Source organism: Portunus trituberculatus, chromosome 38, assembly GCF_017591435.1.
Source record: "Portunus trituberculatus isolate SZX2019 chromosome 38, ASM1759143v1, whole genome shotgun sequence".
In the NCBI taxonomy this organism is placed as follows: domain Eukaryota; kingdom Metazoa; phylum Arthropoda; class Malacostraca; order Decapoda; family Portunidae; genus Portunus; species Portunus trituberculatus.
In genome coordinates, this window is record NC_059292.1 from 1,354,680 (window position 1) to 1,380,292 (window position 25,613).

At 40.8% G+C, this 25,613-nt stretch overlaps 1 protein-coding gene across 7 annotated transcripts in view; it reads right to left on the reverse strand.

Annotated features, from left to right (window-relative positions):
* Window positions 1-1,588: 1,588 nt before the first annotated feature.
* LOC123515217 (nucleolar and coiled-body phosphoprotein 1-like) overlaps window positions 1,589-25,613 on the reverse strand; it is a 75,762-nt gene continuing 51,737 nt past the window's right edge. For 3 of the 7 annotated variants that reach the window (XM_045273770.1, XM_045273768.1, XM_045273769.1), the window contains 5 exons: window positions 9,749-11,801; window positions 9,014-9,174; window positions 8,749-8,900; window positions 4,866-5,049; window positions 1,589-3,311 (listed from right to left, as the gene is read on the reverse strand). In XM_045273770.1, coding sequence (XP_045129705.1) covers window positions 3,277-3,311; window positions 4,866-5,049; window positions 8,749-8,900; window positions 9,014-9,174; window positions 9,749-11,801 — 2,585 coding nt within the window. In that variant the 3' untranslated portion in view covers window positions 1,589-3,276. Of the gene's footprint in view, window positions 3,312-4,865; window positions 5,050-5,559; window positions 5,581-8,748; window positions 8,901-9,013; window positions 9,175-9,748; window positions 11,802-15,503; window positions 15,562-25,613 lie in introns of those variants that run through there. The other 4 variants (XM_045273767.1, XM_045273771.1, XM_045273772.1 and 1 more) reach the window with 4 other exon arrangements.

Here is a 25,613-nt window from a genome sequence, read left to right on the forward strand (position 1 = left end):
AAAAAATGATCAAATAGTAAGAAATTCTGATAAAATATTAATCCATGGGATGTATTTTACTGGTATATATATTATCATAGAGAACAACATTGTACTTGGTGTACTGTTATGCTGGCTGGTAAGGCTGGAGGAAGTCCTCTCAGGGACTATACATTAACTCCCTCTTTTCATTAGTTGGAGGATGCAAATCTCTTACTTCACGATGATAGATGTTTCTTGTTCACATAAAACTACATATACTGTCATTTATGGAAAGGTGGAGTTGAATATGAAATGAAAGCCCATGCACTCACACACATACTTGTGCATGCACACACTCACACACTCATACACACACACATTCATGCACGCACACACACACAGACACACACACACACACACACACACACACACACACACACACACACACACACACACACACACACACATGTAAGCATATATGTATGTATATCAAGACTGAATTATGCATAATTACAACAGTATACATAGTTCAGAGGCTCATGCTTGTCAGTCCTCAGTGATTTGAACATTATTAACTACTGAATGCATCATTTCACATATTTCACTTCTAGTTGTGAAAGTCTATAAATGCCTTTAAACTATTAAACACAAGTAAAGATAAAAAGAAAGACAAGCCATGAATAACAATGTGAAACATTACCAGGACATACAATTTGGAAAGTAAGCTCTAAGCTTAACAACAAGTTGAATATTTTACATATGAATTAAGTGAAAAAGAACAAACAAATCACACTGGTATGGTACACATACTAATGATAATGTGAATGCTTGCTAAAAATTTGCTGCAAACTCATTTTTACCTAAAAAATTGTGTACACTGAGTGACATCAATTTCAAAGTAAGTGTTGACTGTAAATCTTTCTCTTGAAGATGGTAATCATATTACAGATTTGAAATGTCTTCCATATATGAATATTAATGAAAATAGTAAAATACATAAGATCAACTTCATATTTCATAATAAGCAGTAGAAGTGCAGAGTTGTATTTACATTACCATTACAATAATTTTAACACTGGTTGTACTGCTCTTGTCGCACGTGACATATCTTACTCACACAAAAAATTATTGCATATACACTATTGATTCCTGTACTGAACCATCCCTAAACAGCCACATTACTATCTTAACGACACATAAGCAGTTATAACTGTAACTTTATACGTGTAAATATGTATGTATGCAAGTGTGTATATATACACATGCATACACACACACACACACACACACACACACACACACACACACACACACACACACACACACACATATATATATATATATATATATATATATATATATATATATATATATATATATATATATATATATATATATATATATATATATATATATATATATATATAACATTTGAATATACATATATGGAATAAACATTTATGAAGAGTATAACTGTTTACATTCATATTTTCAGTAAGTACATATAGATGTATGTATTTATCCTTCAGTTCAATAGGCACTCAATTAGAAATTCTTATTACATTTGCATGTGGCAGATATGCCAGTGTTGCTAGTAATGGAAATATTGTAATGTTTTGATTTTTTCCTGAGTGTTAGTTTATGATCTGACTTCTTCTTAAGACATTTAGTTTCAATTCAAAAAAGAAAAAAAATTACGTTATTTTCATTTGGAACAGTTTATGAAAATTTGCCTGGATGACATAGGCTCTCTGAGATTACAGCCGCTTAATGAAACCTACATGAATTACGTATTCAAATAGCTTGTGATTATATTTTGTTTAAACCAATAAAATTCTTTGAATTAAAAGGAGAAATTAGCATTGGAAAACAAGTTGTTGTGATTCAAGATAACAAGAATTAGGCAATTCAGAACACACCAATCCTTGTGAAAGACTTAAATGGTAAAGTTCTAAGAATAATATCACATTGACCTGCTGGGGTTAAGATTCATTGTCAGGCATGGTTTGTGATGCAGGATATCAGAAGTGTGTATCAAAACATTGAATTCTTTTTGATTCTTACATATTGTGTTACCTTCCTCTTAGTTGAATTCAATCTATTGTATTTAATCATACTGTAATATTTTTATATGATTTTGCTCTCCATGCCTTTCCACGGACAATGAAAGGAAGATCTTCCCTATTATGCTGAAAATTACATACAATGGCTAAAGTAATGCTGTATTACCTTCAAAATGTAAAACAAGCCTAGACATGTTTATATTTCATATTTCCTTTCTAAAAACTTACAATATCAGTCCATGTAAGAGAGGGTCACACTAAAGAATAATTGGCCTATGCATCAGTATTGATGAACGATTATGTACAAAATGTTTAACAGAATTGCAGTACAACATAGGACTTTTGTTATTTACACTCCTAAGTAATGTGGGAGTGCAATGTTTCACTTTCGATAAGAAAAACTAAGTGTGTTTTTCGTCTGTTCCCTATTCATTACATACACTCCATAGAAGGCTATCTGAATAAACCAAAAACTATAAAGCAGTAAGTTATTGATTTCCAGTATAGAGGGATGGCATCTTCCCATCGTTCTCTTCGGACTCCAGTAACAAAGAGCCAAAAACATGGAAATTTAAGTGTGACTGCCTTTTCTTCATGAACTGCTTGACGTCACCATGGTTACCCAGCCGCTCTATGCCACATGCAAAAAATGTAAGATTTTCTATCAATTTGCAACATAATGTACGCTTTTAAGAATGTAAAAATTTATTCCATCAAGATTACTGGTGTACATCAAATAAACAAGAAGTTTACTCCATAAAAATCCAGATTTCTAGAGAGTATCCTATTGCTTTAGGAAAAATACTGCACAAGTCACTTGTTTACGTATAAAATTTCAGAAAATCTATGGAAACTTATTACTTCAAGATCATGAACTTGCACGCATCTGTACTACTCAGGAATGTGACTCACATTCACCACCAGTTATGTAAATACCTTACTCATAGTCATGTACAGCACTGACCAACTAGAGATCATCTTCAACATCACATAACCTCTTTCCATACTTCCATGTGCAAGCTAGACAACTGAAAAAAAAACCAATGTGGATATCTAGTTTGGTAACATAAAAGCATAGAAAACTTATCTGTAGTTTACCTTTTTTATGATGATATTCTCTCTCTCTCTCTCTCTCTCTCTCTAGCAAGCACAAGAAGAATATGGATAGGCGAGGGGTTACAACTTAGTGTGGCGAATATTGTCAGTCCATAAGTTCTGAATAGTCATGGACTCCAGACTGTTCAAGAAGGAGTCATTGTCCAGACTGATTAGATCCTCTGGACTCCCCTGAAATGTATGAAGTAACACATTAGATGAACCTCATAACACATAAAGTAAAGCAAATTATAAATTAAAGTTGAACCTTGATGTGCAAAAACATGACAAATTTCATCACTTAAAATCAATAAAATAAGAAATAGTAAGAAAAACTATGAGACTATGCAAAATAAAAAAAAAATTTCATTATTCCCAATATAACTGATGATACGTTAACTATTCATGTAAATACGTCCATGGTCAAGTCAAGGAAACCAACACAACATTTCTATATTCTAGCCCGCTAATCACATACCAAATTGTAAAGTAATTGTTAGAACACTAAATCACATTATTTCCCACCTCATATGAAATGGCTTCTCTAAATATGAAGAAACATATTGAGAACAACTAAATATCAGCACAGTCTTTCAGGTTAAGTTTGACTCCTTTGTGGCCAGACTCACCTGCTTCACTCAGGCTCCACAAACCATTACACAGTTTGTCAGACATAAATCAATATTGTAGGTAAAAGCTTCTCAAGCTGATTGGCTACTCATAAGCTACACAAATCTGGCACTCTGTACACTCAGTGTACGCCTGACTTTTTTTTTTATTTCCTTTTTAAGAAACTTATTTTGTTGTATTTAGAGAATCCTAACATCGACAGAATCTTATGAAGTGGGAAAACAGTACAGAGCCAAAATTCTACACTTTATCGCCTATGGAGCATAACCAAAAGGCAAAGTCAATCTGAAACTAATCCTAGATACAGAACAATTAATGCATGATAGTGTGCTGCTGCTGCAGAATCATTCACATTTGTAATAACCAGCAAATGAAAACATGGTATGTTACAAACCAATATAAAATGAAACTGAGTAAATTCATGTATTGTATTTCTAGATTTAGCAACTTACTACATACACATATGCATTTTCCAGATCAGCACACAAGATCTTGACAAAATAACATATATATATATATATATATATATATATATATATATATATATATATATATATATATATATATATATATATATATATATATATATATATATATATATATATATATATATATATATATATATATATATATATATATATATATATATATATATATGAATATCATCATATCAAAATGTAGCACTCTTCTGAAAAATTGCAGTCATTATCTACAATAGTACTGTGTATTCAATGAAGTCGTCATGTTTGTGAAAAGTTAGGAGGAGGATGTATAAGAAATGGAAAGTGGAATCCTATTTTGCTGGCTATTGACTTTTCTGTTTAAATGTTCAGAATTTCAGTAAGGTCTAAATTATTTTACTCTAAAAATAGAGTTGATACTGATTAAGCAGACATTACTGGAATGCCTGAAATGGTATGTACCAGACTCAAGTACACAGATACAGCAAAATTACATTGTAGACTGTTTTACTCTACAGTATAATATAAAAGGCCCATAACATTGATGGACCTCAGTTTTCTTAGTAAATTTAACTTCATCATAATTCATATGCACTAGCTTCTGGCAGTGCTAAAATCCTACAAGCAGGAAGAGGAGGTGCCTCATCCCACTCACGCTTAGGGATGAACTGGCCAATGTTGGGAAGATTCATAGGGGCAACCTTGGGCATGGATGGGAGAGCCTTTTGAAAGCTCTTCCCTAAGCCCTTAGGCAAAGAGGGCTTGAGGCTTCTAAGGTGTATCAGGACCTGTGGCACCTGCTCTCCCTGAGCTGACTGAGAGGCCTGGCCACCTGTGCCCTTCAGTGCCCAAGTTGCCACACAGTGAAAGATCCCAAAAGCCAATGAGTGACATAAGAAAACATACATGCAAATGGTATGCTGAAAAGTCATAGAAAATATTAAAGTATTTAGAGTGATGCATAAAAGATTAATATATTTTAAATGAATATAATGTATTCTATTAATTAAGATTCCTTCAAAGTATGGTGCCTCTTAGTACCCAGTGTAGGTATTCCTTAAAAAAAAAAAAAAAAAAAAAAAAAAAAAAAAGACAACCCTACACAAAGAAGTAAAACTCGTGCATTACTGCTGACTATAGCTGGAAAGCAATTCATAGAAAGCTTGAAGCTTCTTACTCATTTCATATAAGCATAATGTTGGCACTTAACTTCCAGTCCCAGCCTAGTAAGACAGAATCCCTCACATGGAAGTGAATTCATGCAAAACTAATGGAAACTAGTGACAACTGCTTAAACTCTTAATAATTCAGGTATGATCTAAATAAAGATGCATAAATACGGTACATACCCTGTCCAAAATACAGTACATCTACCGGAAAAAAAATCCAGTGATATAAAATATATAGTATAAATATAGTGAATAGCAAAAGTTCTAATTTCTTTGTGGTAAATAAAGATTCCACGTTCTCCCATTCATATTGCAAGTCTTCTCCCATCAACATCAGTGCCACACGCTAGAAAACTTGTTGAGAACAGTAGTGAAGAAAACTTGGCTACAAATGTTTTGCTCTTTGCATCTCTAGGAGCTAAAAGTTTTCAATATATAATACATAAAACACAATGACAGCAAAATGACATATTTGTATCTAAATTACTATTCAGTAACAAAACCACTTACTCACTGTTCCCTTTTACTCATTTCACATGCAATAGCCTAAAATCTCATATTTTTGGCCAGTAGCCAAACATAAAAAGACTGCTACTGTTCTGCAAACAATCAAAACTTTTATAAACTGGATATGACAAAGATGAAGATCATATTACCTTATGAAAACAACCTGAACCGGCAATGCACAAATGATCAAGTCTGTAATATGCTGTGAATATGCATGATGGAACATACATGAACTCAACAGATGCATTTCAGGCAAAACACTCAACAGACCAAGATCTCATACATCATTGTTCTTACTTCCTCATCATGAGCTGAAGTGGCCCAACATCAATCATTTTCTTTGTTATGCCAGTCGCTGACATTATGAAATGTTCCCTGGCTCAAACTGCCATTCAGTGCCATGCTTTCCAAGGCTCATGAATGCCACTTCCTTATACAGTAGAACAATTTAACATGAACAAGATGGAAAACAAATTTCCCAGAATCTGAACATGGATAGATAAAAAAAAAATAAATAAATAAAAATAAATAAATAAATACATAAATAAAAAAAATAATCATATTTCACATTAATAAAAAAATATACTTTGTACTCTCCTTGTGCATCTACTTATCATTCTCTGGCAAATAAATAAATCTCAAAGTGTTGCATGATTCCTCAAGCTACTTAGCACTGTCTGTGCTTAATTATCTGCTTTAATCTACCTTATTTATTTTTGTATCACTATATTTTGTTTCTATAAAATAACATACTGAACAGTACAGTGCAATACAGTGGGGATTACTCTTCTCTTCCTGTGAAGCATAAAGGCTAAGAATAAACATGTCTTGGCCAACCCTCCTTTACACTTGTCATGGCCATCCTTCCTTTAAACTTGTATTAGCCATTCCTCCTTTAGGTGGAAGCGAAGTTGATTTTATGGAAAAGGCAGTGTTGTATGCATGTGCTTATTTATAATATGAATTTGCCATGCAAATGAGTGCTACCACACCCTGAGTGAAGACAATTCAAGACAGGGTTGATCTGCAGATCAACGCCTGACAGAACAGAGGAAATGTTTGAATTCAAGTGAGAGGAGCTAAGAGGGAAGATGAGACATTGATATGATGAGTAATGCTGATATGTCATTGTGAAGCCTGAGCAGTGAGCAGTGTGCTTGGCATGGTAGCTCCATGAATTCTTGCACTAGAAATTAGAGAATTAAGCAACTTGCTTCTGGATAACATACTGTAGTTGTAAAATCTATTTGCAGGAAGATTTTCTGACAAATATTCCATGTTTTGCTTATATCACATTGTTTGTTTATAGTCTGGCTATGCCAGTATATCCAATAACTTTATTGGTAAAACAAAACACCCACAACAAGCAATATGCTGTAGAAAGAGATTTTTAGAGAGAGATGAAAATGTTGCTTAGTGAGAAAGGTCACTTTCAGTATAACACAGACAAGGCTTGAGAACATGTACTATAATGTAACGCCACATGTGAACCACCTCTGCAGTTGCCCAATTTCATGAGGAATGCCATCAATATACCAGTTTTCACAAAACCTCCACTGTGTATAGAATCTTAATTCCAATCATCAATTGGAATTACTCAGTCTCGTGGAATCATATCTGGTTATAAATTCATGCGAGGCTGGTAAATGATGTCAATGGCCTGAGTGTAAAGGTTGGCGTGCATTAGTCAGCACTCGGCAGTTGCTTGAAACTATGTGTAGGTCTGCGTGTGGGAAGGAAGAGCAGACGCTGACAGGTATGACTTTCTGCAAATGTCCAAAGGTCTAAATCTGCAGATCTTCTTTATACAAGAACAAAAGTGGCAGTGTGACAATTCTAAATGTAGACAAGTGGTGCAAGATGTCTACACACACGCCAACGCCTTGCTGTCTATCCTTATGACAATTCTTAATAACTGTCAGTGTGTATGGGATTCCATCATGATGCCAGGCCTTAAGGCTAGTCTACAAATGATTATTCTCACAGAATTGTGAGGGACAAATAGTCTCTCATCTTGGTATAGGCCACAAAGAAACTGCACATGGCTTGTAGGAGCTGAGAAGCAGGCTTAGCACAGCTTAGTGATGGTTTGAGGATAAAGACTAAATTGATTTTGTGACAAAGCTGCCTTGGGAGAACAGAGCTGCAGTGTATTGAAAATATGCCATGCTTCATGCTTATACTAAGATAACTTGAATTGTTTGAAATAGCTATGAAGATAGCATGTTGGAAATATATCACTTGTATGGAAGCAAAATTACAAATCAATACAAGATACAGCGCCGTCAAGGCGAGGGAATGAAGACTAAGGAAAGGAGGCTTGGTGTTACTCCAGCCCACTATCACGTGTGTTTGCATCCTAATCTGTTTTATTCACAACTGCAACCTGCTAATGCCATTCTCATCCCAGCTGGAGGTGCAACGCCAACACACTCAAGAAATTTGTTACACTCTTAAAAAGTAAAATACCACCAGACACCTCATATTTTCCCACAAATTTTCATCTGCAGTACATAGTACGGTGCACATATACAGTTGCAAAGACAGCAACATGGAACTCACACTTGTAGAGGATTAACAAAGGTGAAAATGCAGAGTGAGTGCCTTTTCATAATTGGAGACATGTTCACCTAAGGTCAACAATGTTATAAGTTTGTCTTGAGTAAATGAGTAAATGAAAACTTTGTGCATATGAAGAATATCACAACACATTACATCTTGAAGGAATCCCACTTAACATGATGTTTTAATGTTGCTGTTTTGCATTTCCACTACACACATTTCTCTTGCAATACAAAATATATTATTATAGTCCCTAAATACCTAAATCAATATTAAGGTGTATATACAGGACAGCCTTACCTTGGGTGAATCAATCTGAGAGTTGACGTAGGAGACCCGCACCTGGTCATCAATGTAGCCACCTGAGTCTGATCCCGCATAGCCCCTGTCAGAGCCCAGCACCTTAGGGCGGTTGAGGGTGCGTCGCTGCCAAACCACAAATCCACCCACACCTGAGGCAGTGGCACTTGGCATCAGTCACAAAGTTTAAGGTAGATGGTGACAGTGAACTGATATATTCAAATCACTATTAATATTATTCGAAAAAAATTTAATAATTACTCACCCAACAAAAGAGTGACTGAGATGATAACACCAAACACGATGGCAACAATGCAGCCCGGAGTGAGGGAGTCTGGAGCCACGGCACTCACTTGCTCCTGCTGGGGAGGCAAAGCCCAGGCCACACCTCCTTCTGTCCTAAGGTTTCCACTAGCCTCCTTATCACTGACACAAATCAGAACACACAAAGATAAAATACAGCACACGTACGTACACAAGACAATGTATATAAGGTTAGTATGGTAGGACTGCACTTCTTTACCTTGTACAGCAATGTTGTATATATATATATATATATATATATATATATATATATATATATATATATATATATATATATATATATATATATATATATATATATATACTGAAGAGCAACTCAAAAAGGATAACAGTAAGTATTATATCTCAGTGTGTCCAGTGCATGTTACACAATGCAATATATTTTCCTTATGGGTGCTCAAAATGTCAAAATCAAAATAAGATACACACAATTACTGAAACATGTATACCTACAAAATTGTGATACACTGTCACAAGGCAGCAGAAAGCAGAGATTAGATTAATTCTATGCAGGTACTCAATACAGTAAGAAGAGCACTGAGCCTACACACAGAATCAATAACAAAAAATACCTTTCTGAAAATAATAGGTATTGACTCATTCTGGGATAAAAGGGTGAAGAGGAAAGCAACCTGACCTTCTCTATACCCGTGATCAGATAGAATCAGTCCCTTACCTGGTTGACAGGAGTGGATAGTCTGTCTGAGGCCGTTCTCTGCTAGGTATCTCTTCTTGGGTCACCAGCTCGTCAGGAAGGCTTTCTGCACTGATGGGATCGCTGTAATTATCAGTGTAATCTTCAGTGGGTGGCGGGACAACACTTGGAGCTGGGTTAGGACTTTCTTCATCTCCCTCAATTTTGCCTTCAGTCTCTACTGCAGTTGTATTCTCATTCTTCTCAAATGTCTCGGGTGGCATTATTGTAGCTTCCGTGTCCTCTGAAGATCGTCCTTCCTCCAAAGATGTATCAGGAGTAGGCGATGTCATGCTCATGCTTTCCAGTCCACCAGTCATCTTTGAGACATTGTGATTCACATTATCTCTTTGGTCCTCCACACTGGCAGCATCAGGAGCTTGGTCTTCAGTGCCCTTCACATAAATGCGGGATTCACGTGCGTCTTCCTCAACAGCTGTCTCTGCTGGTGTGAGGTCTGTCTCTCCTAGAACCGTCTCAGCTACTGTCTCAGATGCAGCTCCTTCTAGCACTTCTTTTTCAGCTCCCTCACTCCTCTCTACAATGTCTATAGGAGATAAACTGTCCAATATCAATGAAGGAATGACTTCCACCTCCCCAGCAGACTCTTCTATATTTTCAGATTTCTCTTCTTTCTTTTGTGAATCTGAAACTTCATGAGTCTGGCTGGTGTTACCGCTCTCCTCTAATGGTTTGTCGTCACTTCCTGCTGGTTCATGGGGATGCTGAACACTTTCTCCTGCGATACTGACCTGGATGTTAGACTCTTGTTGCTGCTCTTCAGCTGTGAGTTCATCAGTGGTATCCTCTTCGGTATCTGTTGACAATGCTCTGGTGTCAATGTATTCAACTTTTCCATCTTTAGTGTCACTGTTCTCATCTTTTGCTAGTTCAAGGGAATGGCCAACCAAAATGGTTTCTCTGACAGCTTCTCTTAAAGGCAATGTTCTATTATTCTCTCTACTCACTACATTTCTAATTCCTTGGTTCCCTACATCTGCGAAGTCCTCTCCAGCTCCAGTATCTTCAGTATCGACTCTGTCTTTAGAGACAGAGGAGTGCTTGTGTTCACTGCTTTCCCACGAGTGCAGATCGGCCTCAACAATAGACTCAACCTCTGGATCGTAATGATGATGGGGAACATTGTGAGAGACTTCACTGGTATTTTTGCTATTCTGACTCTTGGACCCATCATCCCCCATCAGCTGGCTACTCTCATCACTACTACCATTAACTAAAGTTTCATGAGGCTGGTACTTTTCTGGTGACTGCACTTGTTCTTGTTCAGAGGACTGTGAAGTTGGTGTTTTCTGTGAAAAGACTGACTTTTCTGTGGAAGCTTCCTCAGACGAAACAATCTGTGGAGAAGTCTTGTCATTTCCAGACTCACTATTTTGCTCTGCTAACTTGTGAGGTAGAGTGTCTTCTGAACTCTTCTCATGAGAAAGGGAAGTTTCTGGATTTGCACCATGAGAGTGGATGACTTCTGGTGTGGTGTCATTCTGCTTGACCCCTGAGCTGGTGGTGTGGGGCTGAACGGCTTCAGAGTTAGATGTTTGATGCTGAAAGGATGATGCATGTGAGCTACTGTTTTGTGAAGCATGATGTGAAGTGGCTTGTGAGAGTGGCAGTGATGCATGAAGGTGAATGTCGTGGGGGTCATGGGGCTGGATGACTAGGGGGCTCCCATGGCTAAAATAAGGATTGGTTTCACGCTGCTGCTGCTGCGCGTGGTGCGGCTCGGTTACTGCAGGGTTGGCTTCCTGGGGCTCGGATTCAGGAAGCACAGGAGGAGTGGTGGCGGTGGGAATAGGAGGGTCGTCCTCGACAGAAAGATCTGATGAGGTAGTTGAGAGTGTTGTTTCACCCACTTCGTCGATCACTTCAAAGGTGACCTGCCGTGCTTCGTGGGTGGCTTCCACGTGAGCCGCGCCAGCAGGCGATGTGCCATGGCGAGCAATGGAAGCCGGAAGAGAAGGCTCGCTGGGTACTGGGGAGCAGCTGACCGCGCCCACCAGCAACACCAATGTCAACACTGCAACAAAGAAAAACTCATTAGTTCTGCCATAGCATTTTGTTGCCTTAACTTACAACGCTAACACTGAAAAGTCTTGCAATGGTATTTTCTTTTAACCTAATTAGCTCAAGTTGTGCGGAGAACGTTTTCATTCTTTCTTTCCTTTCAGAATTAAAAGTTCATGAAAGCTTCATGGCTTTCTTGGAAAAACGTTACATAAAATTTTCATCCTTAAAAAAATAAATAAATAATGAAAAAAAAAAATAAATAAAATAAAATAAAATTTTAACCAATTGTGAAAAATTTTATTTTCGTGATTCTATTTTTTTTTCTTTCGTAGCTTGTTTTTCCTTCTACAAATTCTAATTTGCATACAATTTCTTCACAATAAGTATTAATTTTATGAACATTTGTTATGATAATCGCTTCCATCCCATCAGCCTGGCAGTGGCAGGACGCGAGTGTTCATGAACTCTACTCATCACGTGTCACCACCCCCCGGGTCATCATTGTCCTTCAATGTCAATAAGTTATCATAAGTAAACTTTTGTTTACAACACGCAACGATCCGTGTGTGTGTGTGAGTGTGTGTCAGGAGTGAGTCAGACTAAAGTCAGACTTTGACTCCTTACAACACAATGTCTTTAACATCACAAAACCCAATCTACTGAGCAGCAGCCTCCAGCTTTCCAGCAAGATGCAATGTTCCAGGGAAGCTGAATTCTCATAAAATCTTTATTGTTCTGTTTATTAACAACTCAGTCTATCCCTTTATTCTTCACCAGTAGAAATAATCAATCGGTAAATATATATTTCATTTATTCGAATATTCACATTTACTCACAAAGTATCACTGCATCATCTCCTCACAGTCTTCCTCCTTTGTCTTCCTCATATTATCACATTCTGAATCATCCACATTCACACTGTGTATATTTTCATGTCCTACTTGTCCTTTAGGCTTACAGACTTATCGATCTCAATTAAAAGTAACTATTTTAATAATATATTTCAATAATATTCATTCACGCATACAGTCAAGTTCATCATTTAAAGATCACGTAATTCTTCTCCGACTTTCTAGTTGATCTAAGGAGACGATTACAGTGCGACTGTTTTGTGTGTGTGTGTGTGTGTGTGTGTGTCAATAGACACAATACGAAACGACCCTGGTGGAGTCTTTAACGTCTTCACTTCCGCTGGGCAGCGTCATTACCGGCGCGGGAGGTAGACCGTTATATTGCTGCTGTCCCGGCGTGCAGCATGTTGGCAGCTGCTCACCACGCTACACTCGTGCCACACTTTGCTCTGCGACATAAAAGCCTTTAAAATCTTACAGGGGAAAAAAAATTAAAGCATGAAAAAAAGCGCACCCATGACAGTAAAATGTATTTATTATCTTGGAGAAATGCCCCATGGTGGAGGCGGCAGGGCGGACCACGGCCGATCGATGAAGTGTAGGGAGGTGGCAGGAGTGGCGACGGGAGCAGGGCTTCAATACAGACGGTAGGGCCCTGCTGCACCCGCGCCGTGTGTGTGTGTGTGTGTGTGTGTGTGTGTGTGTGTGTGTGTGTGTGTAATATCTTTATTCATACTGTATATATACATATTTTACTTCAAGAGGTCCATGGATTCATAAGTATTCAAAACAGGACTCCAGGGAGTCAGCGGCAAAATAAGTTACCTGATAAATTTTAAAGAAATAGTACTACTAAAACACAACATACATAAAGTATGAGTAATAATAAAAAAAAAACTCATTTACTTTCCAATTAGTAAACCTGAATGTGTTGGTGCTGATAGACAGCTGACTTGAAAGCTGCGGCGCCTTAACATCGCCACACTGTAAATACTTATTGATTACGTGTGATCGTATTTTCCCTCTATGCTATTCCTGCCAGAAGTCTGGCCAGCTTCTTATGACGCTGGCCCCACGTTCCCAAAAAGACAACGTCTGCATTAGTGAAGGAGTCTGCAAAAGGCTGCATGTCACTATTCGCCACATCCTGTTTCTCGGGCAAAACTCTCAGGCAGTGGTGGCGCCAGGGTAGGCGGCCTGTGTGCGGGCCTTGGTGATTTGGCAGCAGGAGGGAGGGGGAGAGAGGAGTAACCCGCACATAATTTCCTAGTATTTCCCAAAATTCTTTGAGAAATTTCGTTCACTACCGTGGAGAGGTTCAGACGAGTCTCTCCGCCTCCAGCCAGACTGCTGCCACAACAGCCCCGCTGCCTTGCTGCTGCCTCACAGCAGCAGCACAGCTCGCAGGAGATGAAAGGTGACAAGTCTGTGGCGCCCTGTGAGCATCATCAGACACCCGCCACCACGCCGCTCAGACACGTCTCTCAGGCTTAAGTCTGCTAATCCGATTGACTTGAGTTATGACCATTTCTGATGCGAAAATAAACATGTTGACATAACTTTCTGTGACGTCATATTACTGTTACATGTAACTAATGACGTGAATCGGAAATACCAGAAAAAAAAAAAAAAATCAGGAAACATTACTTTCTGAGAATGTGAATACTTAGGAGGAGACAGTGGAGGAGTCACTGTGTGTGGAGCCATCGTGGTGAAGAATCCTGCAGGAGTGTTGTGACTCGCATGGTGCTCCTGCATATCATAAGGCACAACGGTGGTCTCGAGTTACTATTCCCTATTGTCAGTAACCACTGCTAGACTCTCTCTCTCTCTCTCTCTCTCTCTCTCTCTCTCCGCAACATAAACTGGTATATATGCAATATGAAATAATTTTGTATCTGATGCAGCGTTCAGCTCGGGCTTCACTAGCAACAAACAACAGAGCAAAATGACTCTGAATCCGCACCACACACACGGCCACTAACGGTAAGTCAGTGTGAGCAATATTGAGATTGCTAATAATTAAATGCTATACAGTTTATCGAAGACACAAATACTAGGAAATCAGAAATGATTTTAACAGGATCTTCATAAAGATTTAACGTAGCGCTCGTAACAATGAGTGAAAAAAAAAAAACTATAATGGAATGTTACAGTTGGGAAAGGAAAAAAGAACCATAACAAATGTTGCGTAAAAAAAAGGAATATAAGACTAGGGGCAGATTTGATGGTATTACGAACAGGGATGCGATGGTGGGGAGTAAACACGAGGTGAGGGCAAACATTATTTCATTACCAGACACTTATAAGACAATAGTGCGGACGTTAAAAAAAAAGGTAAAAGTATTGCAGCTTCATCTCATTTTTTTCTACCGAGTAAAATCATCTCGCCTGTCTTATTAACTAAACAGCATTACAGCACAACCACGTATAGTACTTGTCTTACACACAATCACCACCCCACTCACGACACAGCACTACAGCATAACCCTATTTCACGTATTTGTCTTACACAGCATCACAACATCATCACACATCCCACCCACTCATAACACAGCATTACAGCATAACCACATTTCACGTACTTGTCTTACATAGCACCACAGCATCACCACAAACCACCAATCACAATATAGCACTACAGCATAGGCCTAACCTAACCACATTTCACATACTTACACAGCGTTATAGCATGACCACACCCCACCACTCGCTACACATCACTACAGCAACACCATATCCCACCCACACACTACACAACATTACAGCATAACCCCATTTCACGTACTTCTCTTACACAGCATCACCACACCACCACCCACTCATAACACAGCAATACAGCATAACCCCGTGTCACGTACTTGTGTTACAGAGCATCACCACAAACAAACCACCACTCACAAAAGCATTACAATCACTGGCAACTTGTAGCATTTCCTTTCACGCGGCGTAAGGAAACAACCATGAACTACAATCAAAACAGAAGCTCCAGTCTTTATAAAATCCATAAAAAAAAGTTCCTTCCTTTGACTATAAGCAAAACACGCTCCTCGCAATATTGGCCTCTATAGTAGTAATTAAATTCCACGCAGGTTGCAATAATATTCTGGCCTCACACAGAACCCGCGTACTATAAATACACCGAGTTAATCCTTTCCTTGTGTATACAGCAAAATTTCTTAATATGAGAAGGAAAGCTCGCTGCTCTTTCTGAGGGAACGAATGGAGGAGGAGGAGGAGGAGGAGGAGGAGGAGGAGGAGGAGGAGGAGGAGAAAGAAGAGATGGAAGAGGAGAGATAAGAAGACGAGGAGGAGGAGAGGAGGATAATGCCGATGATTAGGAAAAGGAGAAAGGAAAAGACCGATGATTAGCAAGGAGGAGGAGAGGAGGAGGAGGAGGAGGAGGAGGAGGAGGAGGAGGAAAAGCTTAACAACTACCACCACAACTCTTAACGATAAACTAATATCTACTCGCCACAGGAAAGCCACGCACGAGTAACAGCGCTGCGCTTTATCTAGCCAGGACACTGAGACCTTTATACCCACAATACTCTGGAACAACTTAACATTATCTACAGCTGAGCGAGACGCCACAAGCTCATTAAACCATCGGCTCTTCACGGTCACCGGCTCGAGACACACACACACACACACAGACAGACGCACAGACAGACATCCGCTAAGCATTGATCCTCACGTTGCCCGGCTGTTGTTAGGTTTGGGTCTCTTTTCTTCGGGAAGTTAAGGGCAAGTCACATGGAGAGCCTCTTAAGTCGTCTGGTTATGTAACGTCTCTCTCTCTCTCTCTCTCTCTCTCTCTCTCTCTGGAACGATAAACCTGCCAAACAGGTTCGCAAATAAAGTAAAATAAATAAAGTAGCATCTTAAGAATAAAGCCTAATATATGTGTGATGGCGGTACTATTACACTTTACTTATGTATCACGAAAATCTATAGTCGCTCCCCCCCCTCCCACACAGAGCCATTTCTAGCAACTCTGGGGCCTATCAATTTTCCCGAGCCGAGGCAAACTGTAGCCCAGACGGTCCTCCCCAGCTCCCTCCCTCCATCCTTCCCTTCCCCGCTCCTGTGCTGTGCCTGAAAACTGTACACATTAAAGACGCGCTCTGAAGGATTTCCACTTAAAGCTGTTCTGTGACGAAGCATGCTCATATATTCGGCCTAAGCGATGCAGTGCGAAGCGACACAGTGACTTATGATCGCTGGAGGAGCCTTAAGTGGTGTTTCCTGTCGCCCTTCCCAGGTGTCCACGCGGCAACAAGAAGCCATCACACCAGCCGGCGGGATTCTGCTCTCAGTAAGTTATGGAAGGAGTGTCGGTGCATAGCGGCACATACACTATTGATTGAGCTGGCACTGGCAATGGCACTGGCTTCTGTTCTCTACCTTACGGCCATTCATATGTTGTGCTCCAAGGCTCGTATTCTCAAACTTTTTTGTGCTTCACCTCCACTATTTCAGAAGGCTGTATTTAAATTTACAAGAGTCTTTTTCAAGGTGTTTTTACGGCTCTAGAGGCAGAGTGGCAAGATTTTTACATTAATAACTGAATAAACACTCTTGAAAACCTGGTTAATCATCTCTGTGGTCTTGGAAAATAGTCGTGGTGAGAGCAAAGCGTTTCTGAATACGGACCCAGACACGGTAACAATAGCAGCAGTCACACAAGTTTACGGGTTCCGCTGTGCTGGCTTTTGTTGTGGTGTTATGGCAGTTCAGGATATGTATAGCTACAGGTGGGGTGATAAGTGGGGGAGAAAATAGACATGCATAGTTAGAGTGAAGGAAGCCGAGTGACAGGAGCTTGAGTAGGCCAGTCCTATACTCCTGCCAGCCTGTCATTACGTGCTGTGGCGCCTATACCACCTTCCTTCATTGCTCAAGCGTCCAATCCGCGAGTCACAACCACAGAACAATAAATGAATAGGAATAGGAGATAATGATAATAACAATGATTAAACAAACCAGTAAATAAAATAAATAAAAAAAGACTAAACAAAATCATACCCCACAGCAGCATTACCGATACGAATTATTCACACAGGGAAGATAACGCAGCAGACTAAATATTGATACACCATCTAGTCTCTAGTGGAGTGTGGTATGATTATGCAGTGAGCGCCCGCATTACAAAGATGATCTAGAAACACTGGTACACATCCCTGGGGCTGCGAGCTAGTAGGGCATACATGTCATGCTGGAGCGCCTCACCGTTGCTACGGAAACGGAAAGAAAGGAAGAGGGGAAAAAAGATAACTAGTCAATCAGTGACTGACAGACGCTTGAAATACAGAGTGAGATAAACATCGCAGAGAAAGTCCATGTGGTGGTGAGCAAATGGTCGTTGCTTGTACGTCTGGCAAAGGAGAGTGACAGATAGAGAACGTTTGTGGTTTCAGCGTGGCGAGATAAAGGCAAATAAAGACGGGAAGAAAACTGGCTGTACTTGTTCACTCGTTTATCACAAACACACACACACACAATAAAAAAAAAAAAATAAATAGAAATAAATAAAGATAAATAAATAAATAAATAAATAAAACGTACACAACACAGCATTAAGGAAACGCTAACGGTGTATCTTCACGCAAGCAGATCCATGGTGTCGTTCAGAATCTGCATAACCACTGGCGTCTTGCAAAGTTAACCCCTTGAGTACCATGACGCATTTTCATATTCATTCAGCTTACTGTTTGGTGATTTTAAACAGCTTCAGAAACTCATGTGTGGGATTAGAATAGTAAGGACTGAAGGTCATTAATCTTCTGACCTGCATAGACCCTTCCTAATGTCAATAAAATGGTCTAATCGTATACAAATCTCAAGATAAAAATGTGTCCCAGTATTGAAAGGGTTAAACGGTGTGAACGCAAACACTATAACTTGGCAGCACAAACCTGACGCCACAAAAGAGGAAATGCATGTTTGAATAGTTTGCCAAGGCCGCGAGCGTTAATGTGGCGTGAATGTGCAAGGTAAGAGTGTGTCTGTCTGATCGCTCTGTTCAATAGCCAGGTATGTCATGTAAAAGTCTCTCTCTCTCTCTCTCTCTCTCTCTCTCTCTCTCTCTCTCTCTCTCTCTCTCTCTCTCTCTCTCTCTCTCAAACACTACTTTTCGAGGTAGTGTAATGGAAGCAAATTTCTCTCTCTCTCTCTCTCTCTCTCTCTCTCTCTCTCTCTCTCTCTCTCTCTCTCTCTCTCTCAAACACTACTTTTCGAGGTAGTGTAATGGAAGCAAATTCTCTCTCTCTCTCTCTCTCTCTCTCTCTCTCTCTCTCTCTCTCTCTCTTCACGGATATGCGTTCCTAAATCACCACCGCGAGATGCTTGGAATGTTTTCTTGGCAATCCTCGTCCATTTCATGACATGCAAAAATATATATATAAAAAGTCAAATAAAAACAGCAAAACAATAAAAATAATAAAAAGAATCTTAGCAAACATGATCAAATGAATATGAACAACAGGAATATTAATGCTGACAAACGAACAATGAGTGAATGAATCTTCGAGGGCCTTTTCCTAGTTAGTAGACCTTTCCTAGTTAGTAGACCTTTTTCTAGTTAGTGGTCCTTTTTCTCGTTAGTGGACCTTTTTCTCGTTAGTGGACCTTTTTCTCGTTAGTGGACCTTTTCCTAGTTAGTGGACCTTTTTTCTAGTTAGTGTACCTTTTTTCTAGTTAGTGGACCTTTTTCCTAGTTAGTGGACCTTTTTTCTAGTTAGTGGACCTTTTTTCTAGTTAGTGGACCTTTTTCTCGTTAGTGGACCTTTTCCTAGTTAGTGGACCTTTTTCCTAGTTAGTGGACCTTTTTTCTAGTTAGTGGACCTTTTTTCTAGTTAGTGGACCTTTTTCTCGTTAGTGGACCTTTTCCTAGTTAGTGGACCTTTTTTCTAGTTAGTGGACCTTTTTCTAGTTGGTGGACCTTTTCTAGTTAGTTGACCTTTTTTCTAGTTAGTGAACATAAGAAAAGAGGGAAGCTGCAAGAGGCCGTCAGTCTGTGTGTTTAAGCTACCTAATTCCATCTATCATCCCCATCCATGAACTTATCTAACCTTCTTTTAAAGTTCCCTATTACCTAAGCTCTGACTACATGACCACTGAAACCGTCCCACTCATCAACCACTCTGTTTGAGAACCAGAGAGAGAAAGAGAGAGAGGATATAAACTAACCTATCTGACCTTCTTCTATGATTAATCAAGCATAAGCAGATATACGAAGGATACACAGCGCTGCCTCTCTCTCTCTCTCTCTCTCTCTCTCTCTCTCTCTCTCTCTCTCTCTCTCTTTTTTCGTGTTTTCTTCCAAGCAATTTATCTCTCTCTCTCTCTCTCTCTCTCTCTCTCTCTCTCTGTGTGTGTGTGTGTGTGTGTGTGTGTGTGTGTGTGTGTGTGTGTGTGTGTGTGTGTGTGTGTGTGTGTGTGTGTGTGTGTGTGTGTGTGTGTGTTTTTTTTTTTTTTTTTTTTTCCTTCATGATCATACTTTTAACTCGAGGTCGCGTCAGGTCTGCGGATGTGTTTGCTGTAAATTGAACTTCCGCGGCAGGAGGAGGCGATCATTTTCATGCCAGCCTGCACTCAGCGTCCTGCAGATGAAACACTCACACTCACTCACTCACTCATTTACTCACTCACTCACTCGCTCACCAACCCATTTACTCACTAACTCACTCACTCAGTCATTCACACTCACACCAACTCACTCACTAACTCACTCACTCAGTCACTCACACTCACTTGCATGGGTTGTATTCGTTCCATCCCTTTTCGTTTCCTCCAACTCTTCCACTCACACTCACTCACTCACTCACTCACTCACACTCACTCACTCACTCACACTCACTCATTCACTCACTTAAATGGGTCGTCTTCGCTCCGTCCCTTTTCGTTTCTTTTCCTCCTCCTCCTCCTCCTCCTCCTCCTCCTCCTCCTCCTCACTCACTCACTCACTCACTCACTCACTCACTTAAATGGGTTGTCTTCGTTCCGTTCTTTTTCGTTTTTCTTCTTCCTCCTCCTGCTCCTCCTCCTCCTTCTCCCCTCCCTCAACGTGACATTATTGCTCGCTCATTTGTATCGTGTGACCTTCTTTTATTTTCCTTTGAGCTTCCGTGGTCTCTGTTCCCATGCTCTTCAACGTTCACGAGGATTCATCTTCTTAATTGAAAAAAAAAAAAAAAAAAAAAAAAAGGTTATTGGTTTTTTTTCATAACCGAGGATCTAGAGAGAGAGAGAGAGAGAGAGAGAGAGAGAGAGAGAGAGAGAGAGAGAGAGAGAGAGAGAGAGAGAGAGAGAGAGAGAGAGTAAATTGCACGGGGGAGAAAAAATAAAACAGAATAAAAAACGGGAAGAAGTATCAAGGACAGCCAGCGCACAGGATGAAAAACAAGTGAATAACAACGTAAAAATATCCAGTGAGGGACTACATTACAACTCTGAACGCGACACCTTCCCGCAGCCACAGCCCGACAGTCCTTTGTCACCGCACCGCCTCGCCGCTCCTGCATCATCACCACACACTCACAGCACCCGACGCACCTTCTTAGTGGCAACTTGTCATTATGTTTATATTTTTACGTGAATAATAAGACAGAGCTGGGGAGAGAGAGAGAGAGAGAGAGAGAGAGAGAGAGAGAGAGAGAGAGAGAGAGAGAGAGAGAGAGAGAGAGAGAGAGAGAGAGAGAGAGAGAGAGAGAGAGAGAGAGAGAGAGAGAGAGAGAGTTAGGAAAATATAAAGAATAAAAAGATTATTAATTATTGCTTCCAGAAACAGAAAAGTACTGAACAAGAACCTGTGCACAACACCACACATGAGACGCGGCCGGCGCCACCCCGGCTGTTTTCAGGATAAGTCAAGTTAGGTCAGCCAAAATAATCTTATCGACCTGACCTAAAACTAACACAATGTAACACACCTCAGGAGCAGCAAGGATGGCTGATGCAGATACAGAAATGTAATCTATGTAAATGTGATATATTTCTGGTTAGTGATTCTTCAACAAGTGGGTGTCAATGAGGTGCCTTGCCTCGTGATGTCTCCCCTCGAAGACGCTCCCGTGCATGACACAGGACACCACGCCCCCGATACCCCCTCTCCCCGCCACCCCACTGCCCACGCCATGTGCTGAGGCAGCCTAACACCGCACAATGAGGCCAGATTATGAAGCACACGCCGCGAAGGGCACCTCTTGGTAACAATGATTCATAATGTAGCAGCTCACTCCTCAAAGGGACACGACTGGAGCATACACGTATTGTGTTTGCAGCAATACTACACCTCATTATCTAACCACAATCTGTACAGGATGTGAGTGGTACGTGACGCGAACTTCAGGTAGTTTAGCCTTGGCATGGCCCTCGGTGATGATGGTCTCACTACAGCAAGCAAGAAAACATCTCTGCCATGCAGTGTGTAGAATGATTTCAGCAATGGATGGGTAAAACAATATTGCACCAAGACATCGCGAGCCTCACGTCACACTGCTAACACATTCCTCGGAGGGACTCCCGGCCAATGAATGCTTTCCTGGCTTTAAGTGATGGATCTCGAACACTTGTTTGCTGATACTGGCAAGGGAGTGCTTGGCTTAGCGACCTCAAGGGAACGCAGAACTCTGCATACCAATTAACTAACGAAATTAATTTAGAAAAGAAGTTTTTTTTTTTTTACGGTAAGGCCTATAGCGCCTGTGCATATATATATATATATATATATATATATATATATATATATATATATATATATATATATATATATATATATATATATATATATATATATATATATATAGAATGAAGTGCATGCACCCTCGTGGCTTAATTAATAGTACCTGTTCGTACTTTCACAAGTAACACGCACAGAGTCAGATACACGAGCACGACGCTTTTCACAATGGTCACGCACGTGTATGGCTGGCAGCACCTGCCGCACTGGTCCGATCACTCTTACTCCGGAGCGGTTTCGCTTGCAAACGCAGAATCTGAGCGATGGATACAATTATTTTTGAAAGTGCAGTCAAACCGTGCAGCAGATGTGCGGCACAGACGCGGCGGCTCACCAGCATCTCGGTAATGGCAGGGTAGGCGGCACAACATCTTGCATGCACACTGCACGCTCCGTCGGGGTCCTTTCACCGCCTTCCTCACCCATTGCTTCGGCCTCCGATACGCCCTCACCTCGGGAACAACTTGCCTCGGTGGACGCCTGAACTACTTCACGACTCGGTAAGCGAGCTGCGAGGGTTGAATGCACTGAGCAACCTGGACTCACTTACTTGATTTAAACAATTGAGCTCTGTCTCTCTCTCTCTGTGTGTGTGTGTGTGTGTGTTTATTTGTGAAGACGTGACCACTTGACAGATTTCACACCAATAATAATTTGACAATTTCTCGTCGCCTCTTACCTTCGTTGCTAGGCACCACACTTGGTGTTCATCAGTGCGGCGCACTGGTGTGTCAAACAGTGAACATGTCGTTAACTTTATTACTCATTTATATTGCGTCTTGCTGCGGAATCTCTGTCCCTATTTATCAAGATGCAAGCCTCTCTGGTGTTTGCTAACCACACCAATGACGACATGTTTCCATGCTGTTAGTGAATCAATATGGCTAACAAATGCTGTTCGCTACGATGTGATGTAAACTAGTGATGGTTCTTATGCTAAGGAAAGCAGGTTCTGCTATGCTTCGCTTCGCTGTGAAGGGAAGATAGCATTGTATGCAAGGTAGGTTTGTTCACTTAGGCAGTTCCAATTTCCCAGCTGAAAAAAATAAATATATAAAATAAAAAAAGCTGCAGGTTGTTGTAATATCCCCGGCCAAAGCGAAGCTGGGTCCGCAATCTTAAAGCATTATGAAGCTATTTACTATGAAATTAATGTAAGCTGACTATAATGTAAAACCTTACTTGTGTAAAGGTGCACTGCTCTCCTCGAGGTGACAACATGGAGTAACACGGGAGCCAGTCAGTACCTACACACTCGTATTCAAACACGGAACATCTAGCCCTGTGGTTGTCCATGGTTATGTTTTTCCTGACCAGCCAACTCAACATCCACTTCCCGCACAAGACACCTCCTTTTAAGGCAACCATCTCACCACGTGCTCACTTCTACCCTCCCCCAATCACCCCCCCCCACAAGAAGGAAGGAAGACGAAGAAGAAAAAAAAACTATTAGAAGGAAGAGGAAGCAGGAAGTCGTTACGAGCAAGGTGCTGTAATCGGAAACATGTCCTGGCGCCTGAGCCACCTCACGACAGACGTCCCCCGTGGTGAATGAAGAGAGGCGGAAGGATGGGCGTGGAGACTGGGGCAAGGTGACGAAATACCCTGAACACATAATGGCAACACAGGAACATCAGAGAAGGATGCCACGCAAGGTGCACCGATTACTTTGCTTCTATATACACGACGTGGGATAAGCGAGGAAGGAAGAAACCGTAGAGCAAGTAAATATGGACAGAAACAAGAACCTTAAGAGGAGCAAACAAAGGAGGAAGGAAGGAGGGGCGGGTGGGGTGGGAGGGTGGGTGCGAGGCAAGGCTCCAGCGTGAATAAGTGCTTCCCGCCCCAATGACGTCACCGCGTCGACCACTGGCTGGCTCCGCGGCATCCTCTCTACCCCATCCACCATCGCGCCCATCCTCCACACACCACTTTAAGCCGCGTTTTCTTCACAATAACAAAACCTCAGAATCGTACGTGACTGCATTAACACGTGGGGATCAGACATGCAACAACTCAATGAAACGCCACATCCGTCAGAGCGCTGCCACCTTCGCCACACGAGCAATTCTGGTAACTTTAATGACCTTGAAGTACACTGCGGAGAGGAAGGAGTCACTGCCTGGTCGCCAACTAGACCTTTTACGGCCAACTGGACTACGGATGAGGCGGCGAGGCGGTCAGGAAGCAGGAACTGGCGATGTGGCGAGCACGTGCGGCATCATCGGTGAAGGCTGCGCTCAGGATGTGCCAGGAAGCTTGGCCTTGACTCCTGACAGCCAAAAAAGAGCACTGAGATTGTACTGGAAGAGATTATACTCATTTTTAGCTTCCTTGTTTCACAGACAGAGGGAGAGAGACGGGTTGAGCCACGTACGCTGCGAGTGTGTTACAATGTCCACATTCTAGCGATTCTGAACCACCGGAAATGTCTGAAAGAGCTCGCCTTGGTCCCGCACCAACACGCACACCTCACGAAAGCCAATGCGTGAGACAAAGCAGGGTTGTATTGGTAATGGACAAACGAGACACTGCAATAAGGTATTCCTTTGCAAAACTTGATGAAGAGAGAGAGAGAGAGAGAGAGAGAGAGAGAGAGAGAGAGAGAACAAAGGGTGGCTGACGGTGAGAGTTCCGCTCGGCATCATCACCGCGGCTGCTGTCCTCACTCCTCAGGCAAGCAACACACGCCACAACACAACAGCATCCCTAGTCTCTACAGGAACACCTCACCTCACCCAGCATCCCAAACACTCAGTCCAAAACATCGCTACAAAGGGAACTGTGCTGCATCTCCTACATACACACACATTAACCAGTAAAACGAAACGATAAACCACAGAAATACACTCAGTCGATCATTTGCAACAGAAGAACGTTACGGTATGCACTTGACCTGAGAAGAATGTCTAGCCTTTTTCAACATTCTCGCGTAAGAAAACCCGGTAAAGCAAAGTAAAAACCCTTCAAATATACGTTGTTACTATTTCTAGCTATTACACATCCAATCATTACAAGAAAATACATAAAACAAGCTTGTAACAAAGAAAACAGTGTAGCATTTCGTATACACATAAAAACAACCACACATCACAGCAGAAACCCTCATTATTCTGACTATTCTTAGCCATTACATATCCCTTCACTACAAAAGACTCTATAAAACAAGCACGTTACGGATTACGCGTGTAGGATAGGTGAGTTTAGGTGGCCCTGAGCTCCCTTCCCT